The sequence below is a fragment of the Lygodium microphyllum genome, chromosome 18, assembly GCF_053477565.2.
Source record: "Lygodium microphyllum isolate KBCC chromosome 18, Lygodium_microphyllum_v1.1.10, whole genome shotgun sequence".
Taxonomy (NCBI): domain Eukaryota; kingdom Viridiplantae; phylum Streptophyta; class Polypodiopsida; order Schizaeales; family Lygodiaceae; genus Lygodium; species Lygodium microphyllum.
This window is the reverse complement of record NC_141152.1, coordinates 74,761,078-74,778,072: the sequence shown is the minus strand read 5'-3', so window position 1 is coordinate 74,778,072 and position 16,995 is coordinate 74,761,078. Positions and strand designations below refer to the sequence as shown.

General features: G+C 35.7%; 1 protein-coding gene across 1 annotated transcript; it reads right to left on the bottom strand.

Moving 5' to 3' along the window:
- Positions 1–1,432: 1,432 nt before the first annotated feature.
- LOC148021029 (bidirectional sugar transporter SWEET7b-like) lies at positions 1,433–16,712 on the bottom strand. Its single transcript, XM_087698200.1, has 6 exons — positions 16,551–16,712; positions 16,271–16,312; positions 13,146–13,362; positions 2,100–2,261; positions 1,855–1,974; positions 1,433–1,759 (listed from the first exon to the last, which is right to left on the bottom strand). Exons 1-6 carry the CDS (start codon positions 16,658–16,660, stop codon positions 1,433–1,435), a joined length of 978 nt encoding a protein of 325 aa, XP_087554326.1. The 5' UTR covers positions 16,661–16,712.
- Between the last annotated feature and the right edge of the window lie 283 nt (positions 16,713–16,995).

Below are 16,995 nucleotides of genomic sequence, written 5' to 3'. Positions count from 1 at the left end.
TATTTTAAGCCAAGTCATGGAATCTACAATCCACCTAATCCCCTCCACTTCACCAATGTAATCCTTGGGCTTCACTTATCTCAAGCAAGAAAGGAGATGCCCTTATTTAGGTATGCAGGCTACATGAATTATTTGAACAAAATTGATTTCAACCTGATCAAATAAATAATTGACCAAGTTAAAGATGATTAGGCCCTCCACCCTTAGCAAATATGAATGGGTGTCATTTCTAGATCTATATGGTTGCATGATGCTTTATCATGCTATATCTTATGCAACTACTTGACTACACCTATGCTAAGATGCACCTTGAATATGATGAATTATAGGAAAATATGGTGTTGTATAAGAATTTTAAAGAATTGAAACTTAAATTTATATCGTGTGAATATTTTTTAATGGGAAACAAGATTTATCCATATAATACACATACCTTGTATGAAGTGGTTTCACATGCTTAGACCCATACATAGCATCTACATTAAGCATTTTGAAGAATTGTCACTTAAATTTATGTTGTGTGAATATTTTTTTATTTCTTTGTGGGAAACAAGCTTTATCCATATAATACACATACCTTGTATAAATTGGATTCACATGCTTATACCCACACACACCATCTACATTATCCATATCAAAGCGCTTACTTTCAAGAAATAGTGAATAAGGAGTAGTATATCTCATTGTTCCTTACTGCCTTTCTTAGTATTCTCCACTTCCACAAGGTTGTTACTAATTATGAGTAGTATCTTTCTATGTTCCTTGTTGCCTTCCTTAGTATGCTCACATCCCACATTTTTAGTCACTAATACACAAACCATAACATTAGTTTCTATTGATTGTGGACAAGGCCACAATATCCTTATGTCACAACTTCTCTAGGTATATATGGTGATAAATGGAACGTTGAATACAAGGGTTTGTTATGGGTACATGCTTCCATAGTTATGCTACCTATTAATCTTTTGAAAGGATTATAGACTTGTCTCTCAACTCATGTTTCATGGTAGACATCATGTATGCCATATGTGCTACATAGTAATATTTGTTACAATAGCCACAGTAGTTATAAGACAATGTAGTGAGCTACAAGTTATAGTGCCTGAAAAATTCTATTAGATACCATATGACACTCTCAAAGTATTATGTACTTAAACCTTTTAGCTATAATCATTTATGCACACTCAAAAATGTGCCTGAATGGTTTCAACAATATGCATAAGATATTAGATGAATACACACATGTGCACATGCATGCTCTGTGTGTGTGTGTGTGTGTGTGTGTGCGTGCGTGCGTGTGTGTGCGTGTGCGTGCATGCGTGCGTGTGTGCGTGTGTGTGTGTGTGTGTGTCATAAATTTAAAAAGACATAAGAATTAATGAGACATTTGAAAGTGACATTATTACAAATATAGTATCAAAATGAAAAAGGATCATAAACACTCCATGTTTGCAAATGTATTTTGTAATGTAGAAGATGGGATTTCATGAAGAGGCTCACTCTGATCATTCTTTTGCACATCTTTCCCATCTTTAGAGTTGTTTTGATTAACAATTACTACCACATTATCATTATTGTGATTGTGATCTAAAATTTTGGTTGGATTTAAAGGAAAACCAACACACTTTTTCAAGAAAAGCTCTATGAAACTAGAGGTAGGTTCAATACTAGAGATATTTTTCTTTGATGTTACCATCATTATAGCCACAAATATGGTGCATTGAAACAATCCAATAATCACACCTACTCCGTTTGGAATCTATCAAAGTGCAAAAGTTTCAAAAGAAAATTCAAAATTGGTGTAAAAATGAAAATTCCATATAACCAAAAGCAATAGTTATTATGTGACCTTACCAATATATATAAGTCTAAGTCGATGACTCCATATGCACTCCAAATAGCTCCTTTCATAAAGGCCCCAATTGAAGAGTAAGGGTGCATGTATCTTGGATTTTTTGTCCTCAAAATCAATCCCTTGAGAAGAAAAACATTGTTTTTTATAGTTTTACTCAATGTCCCAAATTAAAGTATCAATTCCTTGAGAAAGAAGTAACAATATTAATACCTACTTAACATGGGATTAAAAATAGCAATATTACCATTTGAGATAGCAATGATAGGTGCATGAAGCTGCTAATAATCACACATGTTATGCCAACAACGGTGATCCTTGTGCTTTGGCTATCTTCAATCTTAAGTAGTAGCCCTACTAGTAACAAGAATACAAAGAAAGTGATAGCCAACTCCAAAGCCATTACAAACTGCAAAGCATTGCAATTTCAACTTGTGAGTAATTATTACCTACATGTATGCTCACAATTGCAATTTTTGAAGCTTCAATTTCTCCAAGCACTACATGGTAGCTTCACCATACATGTCACATTTTAACTAGGATGAAAAAACTTTAAAAAATAGAATTTTTGCTTCCAAAGGTTCACTATATATAAAGCCTTACTATCTCATGCATCCAAGGCCTAATTAAAAACCCGTTATCGTAAATTTATCATGAATAAAACAAACCCTTTTTCTATTCAACTTACAAATATCCCTATTAATGATACCCTTTTGTCTATTAAAAAAAAGTTTTAAAAATGGACCTTTAAAATCCCTTCTATTGAATCCATGTGAGACTTACATAGTTATGAGTGATCCCCCCCCCCCCCCCCCCCCCCAAGACTTGAGCATGTTTCACTCATTCTCTAAACCTAGTCCACATAATGGTATAGTATATGCAAAGCAAGTCAATAATATCACATTTGACTTGTTTAAGATGGGATGCTAAGAATTCAATGCTCATGTGTTGCTAAATGGCATTCACATCCAAAGACGTTGCCATTCGAGTAGTGAGGGGAAAACCCTAGTTACAACTTGACATGAAGAGCAATGAGGGAAAAAACCCAACCCGACAAGAAGAGACAAGGTGAAAGCGTTGTGGCTTGGTTTTATAACTTGGTAGATGCAATTCATGGTAGTCACGAGCCTTGGAGCAATCTTTGTAGTGCCAGAAAACAAGTTGATCCAAAAAAGTCCATAGGGAACCACTTTTGTGGATACCACAATCCATCATATTTAGATAGTAGCTATCCAACATAACACAAGAGCTATTTCTCCAATTAATACAAGGAGCACGATAGTGCCTTCAAGGTGTCTTTTGTGCCAATGAAAGGAAAAAGATAGCATATTCTCAATAGACCCAAACCCATGCATCGTTCAAACATCAATGCTCCATATTAATAATGCATCATAAGCTCCAAAAGCCAAAGTGAAAGGTATCACATTTGTAGAACAAGAGTACAAGTAACAAGAAGGCTTTGCCTCTCGCGTGATTTGATCCATCGAGAACTCAATTCATCAAATGCGTCCTTGGAAGATCTAGACAAGGGAGGTTTTCCATGGCAGAAACCGTCAAAAATGATGGGAGGACACCCGATGCTACGTTAGAAACTCGGCATCTCAATTTTTGTAAAAACGATTTGAAGCGAACAAGCTAAGGTCATGTATGTCTCACCCATGTGCGCCTTCTGCATGCATGCAGAAGGAAAGAAGTAATATAGTTAAACATGCTTTTTGGGATTGCCATGAGGCTCGACCCCCTATTAGGAGGCCCATGGAGGGTATGAACTTGCATCATGCAATTAATTGGATGGAAGCACTCATGCTCTTAAGAGACTCAAAAGATATGGAGTGCCCTCATAGGAACCACCTTGCTTAATATATGGAACCTCATGAACAATATTGTTTTTGGTCAAACCAAGGAAATGTATCTCTCCTGTGCTAGTCTCTACAACACCATCTTTGCTAATGCTGCCATTTTGATTAAAACGATGGCCAACATGGGTGAGGCCCTTAAGCCTAATGCTAAGCTTTTTAAAAAAGCGCAACTTACTATTCATCCCCAATACTAGGGGTGATGTAAATACTTCATTGAATGAAATATAATATCTTGCATTACCCAAAAAAAAAAAGGAAAGAGACCTAGGTTGAGGATCCCCATGCTCATATTGAATCAAGGATGTTGTGGCAATGGAGGGAGTCTCCTATGTGGACCAAGCTAAGAGACCCTCATATGATGCCCATTGAGTCTTTTAGGAAAGGTTGCTAGTTTACAAAACATTAATTTTAGTAAGAGAATGGTGTTTTTTTCGTAATGTGGATATTAGCTTCTCTAGATTCTCTTTGCACTTATTATTTTGACTATGCAACTTGTGATTTGTGCATGTACTTTATTGGGAAAGCTTCCCTTATAAGATGAGTTCACTATGTGTTACTCTTTTAGGCTTGTTGCAATCTTGTCTAGCATTAGTTTACTAGAAAATGTATTTTTCAAGTTATTGTGGGTTATCAAAATGAGAGGGATAGAATGCTCTCATTTCCAATTATTTTCAAAGGAAAATTTGGTCCATTATCTCCCATGCTCAACAAGTTTTTTCTTTGAAAATGTTGTTATGTCTTAATGTCAAGTATGGGTGTCCTTTCATGGTCTCCAAGCCAATCTAGAGAAGTGTATTCTATAGTATTATGGATTGAAGTTCCTTCTAATACATGTCTCTAATCTAAAGGACGAAAGGAAAACATGTATTCCTTTAAGTTAAGGCAACTTGAGATGCTAAATTGGTGGACACTAGTTAGATTGAGGTGTTCTATGTGGTCTAATTTTCAGTATTTCCTCTATACATATGATATAGGCATGGAGAATGGGCATTTTGAAAGAGCTTGACCAAAGAAGAAGGATAATGAGAAAACTAAACAATATGATGAGAAGCAAGATCCTCCTTCCATGGTGTCAATTGAAGTAGAAAACCTTAAGAACAAGTAGTTGTTCATGTAGACAAAGGGAAGGAGGCATCTCACATCTCCCATGGTAGGGGAAAACCTAAGCTTAAATTTCTATTTAAAAAGTGGCTACTAAGAGGCAAGGGTTCAAATTCTCTAGATGCACCTTTGAAAGCATTGGAATCTAATTCTATAATTTTCCTATACCTATGAAGAAGATCCACCTTTTGTCTTGGAAGACTACAGGACTTTGTTTTTCAAGTCTAGATGGACTGCTTAGAAAATGTTATCAAGCACATGAAATCTAATGATAACATTACTTTACATTATGTGAATGGTAAGGAAGATCATTTGGTCACTTAAATGTCTATGCTCCAAGTAGCCAATGTTGTAAGGCCCTGAAATGAAGAGAAGCCATGATGGACACTGGAAATTGGTAGGGTTTCTAGTTTAGACATTGGAAGGGTTGTAAGCTTGTAGATTAGATGGTTTTATGAGACAATATAGCATGAATTTGATTGTTGGGTTAGTGGGAAACAATTAATGAAGGTAGTGGAATACTCTGGGTGACATGTTATCAAATCTACACATACCCCATGGTGCTCGAGGCTAGCCTCAACTCAGGGTTTAGAGAGGGCTCAAGTATAGGAGCCCTCCACCCAACAACATAGGGAATATTCCTTGAATTGTCCCCTAGACTATCGTATGTTTTATATGTGGGTGGTGCCAGTGGGTTGGTTGGATCACATGAGCAATGAGCCAAAGGCAAACCACATATGACTAGTTCATCACCAACATTATGTATGTTTATGGGGGTGTGCATGTGCACACATGCACATTCACATGCACATGCATGCTATATCACCACCAAAAATTGTTGGAGCACATGGGCAGATAAAATCTTCAATCATCAACTATATACTTTCATATAATAGAAAATTGTTATCCTCTCCTATTCTCTCTCTTTTACTTGTGTTCATTGTTATCTTCTAATATGCCAAGTTTTATTTTGAAATTTTCCTTCCAGATGGAAAGGTTATGGACTTTTTTTTACTTGTGTTCATTGTTTTTTTCTAATATGCCAGGTTTTATTTTGAATTTTTCCCTTAGGATTGAAAGATTATGAACTTTTTTTGAAGCACTTGTTTTGAGTACTAGGGATAATGCTATCTTTTGCAAAAAATATCTTAGGCCCTACCGCTTTTGCCACTTCACTAATGACAATCCAATTTTCTTTGAGATCCAAGGTACCATAATCTTCTTGAAGTCTATCTATGGTCCATATACATTTTCTAAAAGAAAGGTATTATGGGAGAGATTGGCTATGTAAATGTTGATACTTGTGTGATCTTTAGGGTTACTAACTAGAATATTTTTTATTCTCCTTAAAATTTCTTGCCCACAAGTGAGAGTAGGAGCTAAAATATTTTCATAGCATAGCAAGCATTCCAACACTACATGGAGGTTGTTAAGGCTTAATAGAGTCTACCTTACTAGTGCAGCTTGGTGGATACATTCCTCTATAGTAGTGTACATTGTTGGAAGCTTAGAGTCATGACTTTACCCTTTGGGCTAGTACCTCTATCCTAATGTATCAAGCTCATTTCTTGAACTTTCTTTCTTGAAGCATGCAAGGTATAAAGCTCTTACACAATAAGAAAATTGGTATGACGATTAATGTTTTGGAAAAAATAGGCTGAAATAAGAAGAAATTTTACCCTTTTGCTCTTATTTCTTGTAATGGACTTTTCAATACTATGTTTCTCAATCATGCTAATCCTTTTCCATCTTTGTTATTGTCTAATACTGAGGCATTCTTGCATGAATAAGAAGAATTTGTGTAACTTGTTCATGAATTCTTCCAATTCATGTGGGATATCTATGGTAAGGATTTATGTAACTTGTTGAATGTGATTAACGAAGGAGAGACTCTCTCTTCTTCCATCAATGCACGTGCTATTCCATCAATGCAAGTGTTATTAGGTTAATATTTTAAAATCTTGAGAAATAGATAGTATGTCAAATGGGTCATTCAAAGTCTTGAGAAAAGGTATTAATTCTAAGGATTACGCCTATGTTAGTTGATTTCATTTCCAAAACATTACTTGACTTTGTCCACACAAAAGGAATATACATGAAGCTCTCTCAAATATGATATTCTCAATTGATCGTGCTTTTTCCTCACACAAAGGATTTTTTATGATCAATCTTGACCTTGATGTCACCTACAAAAGATTAAGGAGGGAATTGGTTCTCCTTACTCCTAAAAATATGGGATTTGGAAAAGTATTATAATATAGATGGATGTTTGCACATGAATGCTTCAACAAGAATCCATTTGAATGGCTATTTGAGGGACTATTTTGATCTAACATTGAGTCATTAGGAAAGGCTATCTGACATATTGTTTGGATCTCAAGCTATACAAGGTTTTCCATTACCTAATGGTATTAAGAATGTGTTGTTGATGATATTGCAAAGTTAATGTGATTGAGGAGGATGAGTCAAACATTAACATCTTTTGAATGAGAATTTATATGATATGTCAAGCTTATTGTTAGGACCATCATGTCATCTTTTTCCCTCACTAGGAGGTTTTTTCACGTGATGTTCATATATCTATTCACTCTAGGAAAAGCATGATATTGTAAGTCTTGTATATTGATACTACAAACTACTATATACACTTTGTGTTATGTACTCTCAAATTTTTTCTTCTACAAGCAATGTGAATGCATTCCTACAACCCCTAAATAATACATTTGATATTAGAGTAAGATTTGGCTTCTTGGGATTCTTGGGTAAAGTTCTCAATACCCTCCACTTCATCTCCTCTATGATGAGTTGTGACTAGCATCTACAAGTTGACAAGTATTGTGGGGGTGGCCGTAAGGCTTGGTATCATCAAATTTTCTTCAGTCTCTATTTGCTCTACTAGTAATACTACAAATGCTATTTTATCCTTTTGTGTAGAATTTTGATGGTTTTTTTTTTTACAAGCAAGGCCTTTTGCACTCTACTTTGTGCATGAGTTTTTTGTGGATTTTCCTCTATATCCACAACTTTTGCATCAAGTGCAGTTGTATATTCTCTACTCTAGCTATTAAGGATAAGTTAGATGGAATCAACTGTCCACTATGGGCTTATGTGATGCATCATGTATTGGTTGCAAAAGGATTGTGGAACATTGTGTAGAGGATTAACGTGCATCCTATTCTAGCACGAAAGCTACTATCATGGTAGATATAAATGTTGTTGTTATAGTTAATTCTAGAGTATCATTACCTCTACTATTAAGAAGATTCATTTGGATAGTAGATATGTGTAGAATGATACTTTGATTGTGCTATCTATTAGATGTACCACAATATCACACTTTTTCTCATGCAAAGTAGTTGAAGATGCTTGGGATATGTTTTTGACTCTATCAAGAAATAAGTGAGGCATGTATTGCTTACCTACATAAGCAATTGAACACATGGATGATGGTGACTATATGGATAGTTTTTTAACAAAGATCAAATATCTTAAGGAGCACTTTATTATTGTAAATGAAAATTTTCCCAATAGTTCACTTGTACAAATTGTTTTGAACTATCTTTTTTATTCATATCCGAGTTGTGTTTTTAGTTTGTTTGATTATAAAAGCTAATACAAATTATTTATCATTTGATAAGTAGAATTCTATTTTTGTTACAATAAGACAAATATTAGCAAAATATTTCAAATATGCATATCATAGATCAAGCTTTTGTGGCTAGTCAAAAGACCTATAAAGGAAAGGATACATTTTCTACTAGTAAGCAAAAATCTAAAATCATTGTTAAGACAAAGAAGGTTGATAAATCATGAGAAGAAAATTAAGAGAGACTTTTACAAGCATTGTAGGGTAAGAGATCATATTAATAAGGACTATCATCATAAATTGTCTATGAAAGAGACTAAGAAAAAAGAGACTAAGAAAAAAGAGGCTAGTACAATTATTGGAAATACTCTTCTTCTAATTCAAAGTTTGTAAACACTGTGTAAGATATAGAATGGGCATAAAGTGTGAAATGTGGTTATGACCCTTTGACATATGGTTCTTGTATATCTACTGTGGATTTAGATGTGTGATACTTTGGCAAAGGTGGCACTAAGCACATTATTTTGTAACTTAGTTTGTTCCTAAGGATAGTACCGTTCATATGTGCCAATGACTCCCCTTATCCTATTGAAGGAGTTGATAAATTTATGTTGATTCTACTAATAGTAGTACTTTCACACTTTTAAATTTTTTGTATATACCAAAGATAAAAAAGAATTTGTGATTAGGATCTACTCGCCAAGATTGGCTTGATTGTCAAAGTTGTGATGATAAATATACTATTCATGATCTTTCATGTGGTGATTCAATTGTTATATCTACTTCTCTCCATTGTGGATTGTACAAACTTTGCAATTATAAGGACTACGTGGAAGGTACGGTATGTGCAGTTGTAAATTCATAAGTTAATATAGCATGCATGACACTTGAGATACATGTAAACCATATCTATAAGATCTATATATCGAGTAAAATGCAGCATACTCCCTTTCCAAACTTGTAAATGTAGCTTATACAAAGTTATTTGTTCGACCTACAAACACCTTCTTTAAGCAATTAGATTTACTTTAAGTATTTTATTAATGATGCATTTGGATATGCATGGTTGTATCCTCTAAAAGCTAAGTCTAAAGTATTTGTCTTCAAACTATTTGTATATTGACAAAAAATATATTAAGCTCTAAAGTGGACACTCTTAGATTTAATCGCGACGAGGAGTATATGTATTAAGAGTTTATTGTATTTTTGGATGAATGTGGGATAAAGCCTCAAGGGGTCACTTATAAATACATGCATGTATCATGTGGGTTCAATATAAGGGATTACTCAAGTACCATTTTTAGACTTTTTTTTACATATACAATATTGCCATATAAAGGGGGTGTTTACAGATTCAATAGAAAAGGGTTGTGTTTTATTCAGAAAAAAAATCACAAATAACGGTATTTATAAATGGGCCTTGAATGCAAGTGATATAGTAGATATATATAGTGAACCCCTAGAGGATAAAATATAAATCCACATTACCATATATACCACAAGAAAATGGTAAGAGACATAACAAATCTCCCATGGAGACGGTAGAAAGTATGATTAAAATTCAAGCTTTGTCACATGGTCTTTGGCATTGAGACTATTTTGTGCATAACTTATGTATTAAATAGGTGCCCTATCAAAGCATTGTACTCAATCACTCCATATCATATAAGGCTTGATATTGCAAAAAAAAGTGAATAATAAGGCTCTGAAATGTATATTTGTTTATTAAAGTTTTGAAACCAAAGGTTACAAGTTACATCGTCCACAAACTAAAGAGTATTTTGAACAATCATCGTGTCATCTTTATGGAGGATGATGTATAGGCAGATAAGACATCTATGATACTTTTTTACCTCTTTTTAGTGGCAAAAGAACCAAATGAAACCATCCCATTCAAGAAACAAGGAGCACACTAGTAATAAAAAAACCACCTAGATTTACTATGATCAATGGATCCCTCATTTTTTGAGGGATCCATGGACTTGGCAAAGTCTCCCTTTTTTCGATATAGACAATGATAGGTTTGAAAGATTTCAATACAAGACCTTTTCACTAGATCCCTTCAAGTTTTGAAACACACGAATTGAACCACGAATGATGAAACTCATCATGCAAGCAAAGACAATAGATATGGAAACTAAGGGATCTATCGAGATCCCCTTTAGTTTTTTCCATGTGTACATTTTTTTCCCTGCTCTACCTACAACTTATCGTTGCTCTGGCCAGTTTCTAAGCTTATGGGAAGATGAAGGAATGCACAACAGTTTTGTTCCTTTTCAGCGATGTTGCAAGGAGCTGCATGAGAAGTTTCTCTAAGAGTATCTTAGAGTTGGGACACATGCAAGTCAATTGACCAGCACAAGTCCATATAGTGAGTGACAAAAGATCATGTTTTCAAAAACGGTCCATGGGGAAACCTCTTTTACTACGTAGCGCCGACTCCCGAGCGGGTTGACTTAAGTGAGAGATTTAGGTTTAATGATTATCTTCCTTTCAAGTTGCATCCCAATGGTGATGGTGTAGCAATTAATACCTAGGCTCACAATCATGAGGCTATTAGCTCAAGTCTTAGGTGCATCACTTGGTTGGACACCTATGGTATGTTCATGTAAGTCCAAGCCTTTAACCTAATCAAGACTTTGTTGGTCCTCTTCATTGGTAGATTCATTGAGAAGAGATTTCTAATGAGATCAAACAAAATGCCAACTTGCCTCTTGCCTCATCTTTAAGAGTATATTTGGAGGGGAGGCATCCCCTTGTGTTTGAACGTGTGTGTCAAGATCAATGAAGATGCTAAGCAAAGCCCCTTAGCATGAGGACATCCAAGATGGTTAAATGAGTGAGCTTTGATGCGTGATAGAAAAGAATGAATTAAAGAAGTAGCTATGCATACGCAAAAATCATCTCGAAACTTAAAAATGATTAGGAAAAATATTAAACTATGCTATGGAGTGCTCTCTCTCTCTCTCTCTCATTCATATATACACACTTATAATGTATCTATGTGTATCTCGTGTATGTGTGGAAACATAATGCAAGTTGTCTCATTTGTTATTACCACTTTGAGAAATTAAAACACAATTTTTGTTCCAAGAAACAGGATTGAAAATGGTTAGAAAGTGAGCCAATGGAGCTAATCTTATTGAGCATCCTCTAAATTGAGCTAAAAGAAACATTTGATAGGAAGTAAGTGTTGTTCAACAAAGCAAGTGATTGCAATGATAATGTCTATGGAGTTACAATTTTATATTCATGGTAGATTATTACAAGAAGCTCAACTTGAGGAATGGGTTTGCTACACCTAAGGCATATTGCAAGCATGTGAACTTCCTCTAAGCCCTAGCATTAAAGCTTTCATATTTGACCTTCTAAGATTGTGAACTTCTAAGGTTCTACTAATGTCTACTACCTCAAATGCAATGTCCATCATGTCCAAGGCTCAAAGTAGCTTCACATGCTTGTGACAAGGTACCACATATTCAATAATGACAATTGTTTTAGATACTAGTTATAGTACTTTTTTGAATTGTGATGGTTGTCTTAAAAGGGGCAAGGGGAACCCTATATCTTAGCAGCATATTTCTATTCTCCATTTTTGGATTATATCCCATCTAGCACAACACATTTCATAGTTGAGCTAGTAAAGACTTGATATGATGGTCAACACATTTTCTAAGGCCATATGCAAATTGTTTATCTCAATACTGTTGTCACCAATTTGAAATTTGAGTGTCATATAGAAGAGTCCTTGCGTAGTTTGGGATTAAGCCACTTGGATGCTAGTAGGAATGGATGCTTGAAATGAATGTTGGGAACTTTCCCCTTATACATTGTAGTCATATGAAACTCTTACTTTTAGTTACCTTTGTTTAAGTGAAAGAGTTGCAATAATGGGGTTTAATTGATGTAGCAATAGAAGGTGAAACCACTAGGAAAACATTGGAGGTTTTACAGAACACTCTCTTCATGCAAGAAACTTGGGAGGACTAAAGTACAATTCTGAGAATTAATGTAAAGAATGGAATGGACCATTGCCATCAATGAGGTCTAAATATATAGGGGTTAGGACGAGAAACTAATTTGATCTTGCATATCATAGCTAGTGTATATAATATCTAACAAGGTGCAATATATATTTATGAGAGAATTCTTAACACTTTCTTAATTTCAAGCACTATTAAGATTGAAGACTTTTACTAAAGCAATGTCATTCAAGGGCATTTGCATAAAAGATCCGCTCTCTAAAAAGCATTTTCATCCTAGATCTTACATAACTAAATTTCAGGAGAGTTCCCTACCTATGAATTCTAAAAGAAAGAACTCTCAAGGGGGGTGCATTTGCTAGCTTAGATAGTACACCTACTCTTAGAAACCAAACATTCAATGAATCTCCAAAACTTGGCCCAACCAAATATTCCTAGCTCACACTCTACTAAAACCTTCACAATGTACAAAATATAAGGGTGTCCCAATTGAATATTTATCATGAGACAGATAATAACTCAATTCAAGGGTGTCTCAATCAAAGATTTATCCTTAGATAAGTAATAGCAAAAAAGGCTCAATTATTAATCCTCTCATACTTTTAAAATGTAAAGATAGATGCTAATTTTATGCATTAGTTTTTTTTTAAATGGAAGCAACATCCATGAAATGCATTATATTATCATATATTCATTCATGAGAAGCTTTTAGACTTAAAAAATCTACAATTCAAATTCATCAAGAGAAAATAAGTCAGTGCTACCTGTTGCTTCTTGGATCCATAGTAAAGGAAAGGGATGATATACAAGATTGCCAAAAATGCTCCGCATGCATTAGTGGCTAAAACCCAGAAGTCGTTTGGATGGACGATAGGTGTGCCATAAAATATCCAAAGCAAGCAGTTGAAGAGCATAAACACGTATAGGTCTCCTGATAAACCTCCAGTTGTCTTGTTTCGAAGTACCTTATATATTGTTGGCCTAAAAATTGATACAACACACCAAATGTTAGTGAAGTCTTCTGACGATGTTAAATGAGTCAAATAGAAGCACATGCAATTTACAATGCCAAACTAATATCACTATTACATGGCCAATTCATGAAAGTTGATCATTTACACCTCTCAATGAAGGATTTATATTGTTTTTGGTTGAACCATAGATGAAAAGCCCTCATTTCAACATTACTTATCTTCTAATACAAGTGCAACTTTGAATACATTGCTTGTAATCTGCCTATACGATAACTTCTAATGTAAGAGAAACTTTGAATACATTGTTTGTAGGCCGACTATAATTATCTTATAGACCCTCATTTCAATACAATCTATTATTAATTTATTCTAAACCCTAAATATTGCAAACAACTAGAAATGAGAAAGCCTCATCTTATATCTATTATTATTATATTAATATATATTAATCAAAGCTTTATGAAGAGTTATCACATGGCCGCCATTTAGGCCCCTAGCCACCATGTGGCAACCTTATAAAGCTTTATTTAAAATTTTCATACTTTATATAATCATCGTTTTTAAAATAAATCACTCTCTATCGTGCTCTCTCTTGCTCCCTTCTTATCTCTCTCCTCTTTTCTATTCTTCATCTTCTTCCTTTTCTTCTTCACCGACCCTAACTCCCCCATCACTAACACAAATCGGTCATATCTAACATCTCTCTCATAAGCACAATAGGTTAGTTTTCCCTATATATAGGGTCTAAATATCTTGTACAATTATTTCAGTAAAGGAAAAGGAGATATGATCCCATGAAGCCCAAAGATGTAGGTGGCAAGCATACAATGGGAGGCGAAGGGACATGCATCACCAACCTATCACTACATGCCAAACCCAAAAGAAAGGAAGTGTGGCTTACTCACAACATGGAAGGAGGTTGAGAGGGATCTACACTATGGCCTGGTTGCATGATAGGGTTGAAGCTAGACCTATTGGCTCACTCATCATCTCATCCTACTTACCATCCACACATACGGCCATGCCCATATGGCCATGCCTCATCCTCACTCCCCACTCATGACCTCTTCCAAAAGAAATCAACAAGCACCAATTTGCTACCCCCCCCCCCCTTTCTTGCCACAACTTATTGGCTAGTGGTGGATGAGATGCATCAAGTTAACAACATGGTCCCTTGCTTACATGAAACATGGCACCTTACTTCCGTGACCAGGATGCATGATTCCCCACTCATGATCTCTTCCAAAGAGAGTCAGCAAGCACTAATTAGCCCCCTTCCCCCCTTTTCCTTCTTTTGCCACATAGCTTATTGCCTAGTGGGCTAAAAACATGGTCCCTTACTTGCAGTGACTAATATGCATGATATTGGCCATCATGAACACTGATGGTAAACATAACACCTTCGATTTGGGGGATGCTACAACATGGTCCCTTGCTTCCATGACCATGACATGATGCCCCACTTGGCCATCAGGAATAACAATGTTAGACAAGACACCTTTGACTTGGGCAATGTTTATGACCGTCATGATGATGGTTATGGAGGTGGTGATCATTGGAAGAGGCATGTCCCAAATGTCCCCTTTTTTTTTTGTATTTTGATGTAATCTACATGGAAATTGAACTAAGTTCTCAAAACCATTAAAGAATCACATAATCTTGAACATTGATATGTATTATGGAGCACATAGGCACAAGGCTGGCTTTGAGGTTGGAGATGACATCCAAGTTCTAAAGAGTAACATGTGTAGCCAATAGGGTCATAACCTAGTGGGTTGAGAATTGAGGATGAATGAGTTCAAACCCTAGGTTCTATTTGTGTCCAAAGGCTAAGATGTGTATGTACATGGATGGATGGATTTGCTTCTTTTCTTTTATTATTTGCGAGGACAATGGAAAATGGCTCTAGTCTAAGAGAGCTTGCCATGTGGCAACCATACATATAACAGTACTTGCCATGTGGCAACATACAAACCCCTCACAACTCTCTCTCTCTCTCTCTCTCTCTCTCTCTCTCTCTCTCTCTCTCTCTCTCTCTCTCTCTCTCTTTGTGCATGCGTGCATGCACACAAGCCACTAGGTGACTAAGCGAGTCAATGGTGGCAGACGGAGCATGTAGACAACTAGTGTGGTGGTCACCTCTGAGTGAGCCAATGGCAGCTGAAGCATGTATACAAGTAGTGTGGTGATCACTTTGAGCGAGCCAATGGCAAATGGAGCATGTACACAACTAGCATGGTGGGCAGAGGTGACCAAGCAAGGCCAATGGCCATTCTGGTGTTGGTTTTGTTTAAAGTATTATGATATGTGTAATATTAAAATATAACCTTTTAAAATTGAAATACAATCAATTAGAAAATTAACAAACCTACTAGATAAGACATTACATAAATATATAACATATAACATATGTTTTATATACTTTAGTTATAAAATAATACAATTTATTTATAATATTAAATATATAATCTACTAAGTTTATAAGCACACGAGAGTGTTGTATACAAGAAGCCCTATGATTTATTTATAATGTAATCTACTAGGTTTATAAGCACATGAGAGGTTTATTAAACAACGTCGTTTTGGTGCCTCGTGGATGTAAGAATTTCGTATATAAGCGACACTAGAGCCCTGTGTGTGTGTCTCTCTCTCTCTCAAGTGATAAACCGACAAGTGTCTTCTTCGTGATGATTGGCATCAATCCTTTTATTAACCTCAATCATCAATACTTTCTTCTTGATTTCTTTCCTCGGTTTTTGAAGGACTGAATTCAAATGACCTTAGCGTTCCCATACCCGGATCAACCGGCACCCCATGAATTGTATTTTAGAAACCTAATAATAAACGAAATTCAGAAATTTACACACACTTCTTTTCATGATTTGTATTGAGAATTCGAGTCGAGTGGAGCTTACGCGGACGACAGGAAGAAAGCGCAGGAGGAGATGTTGCCTGTCCTGTCCACACAACCAGACCACAACAAAGGCAACCCAGAACTGAGATTATTATTATTATTATTATTTTATTCAGAGGTAAGTTGAGAGAGAAAAACAAAGCAACGTGCAGAACATCTACCTATGTCAGGACAATAGCACAATATTGGAGCTGAAATATATACATATATATATATACACGCGAGCGAGAGAGAGAGAGAGAGAGAGAGAGAGAGAGAGAGAGGTTAATGTTGGGGTTTACCTATGATTCCGAGAGCAAAACGAACGTTCTTGCTGTGATACATGGCCGGCCAGTACAAGGGCACATGAAGCTCTTCTCTGTGTGTCGTGCAACCCTCCTCTCACAACCATGCATTTCTACGTTTTCTCACCATCGCATGCACTACATTCCTAACAACTCTTTTCATCGGTATTTCTATTGTTTTTTAGATTGTGAAAGCAGTTCCAGTACCACTTAAGACAGATACACTCCGCTCTCTCTCTCTCTCTCTCTCTCTCTCTCTCTCTCTCCCCCCAAACTTTTTTGCCTCGCCCTCAAAATTTGCATGAGCCCTTTATAGTGCCATCTTCCACTCCAAGCCAAAGTACCCAACAGCCCTCATGTCTATTGAATGACATTTTAAACAGCATGCAAGCGCATCAAGATATCACTTGCTTTCATCGGTTGATTAACCATAAGCGATTTT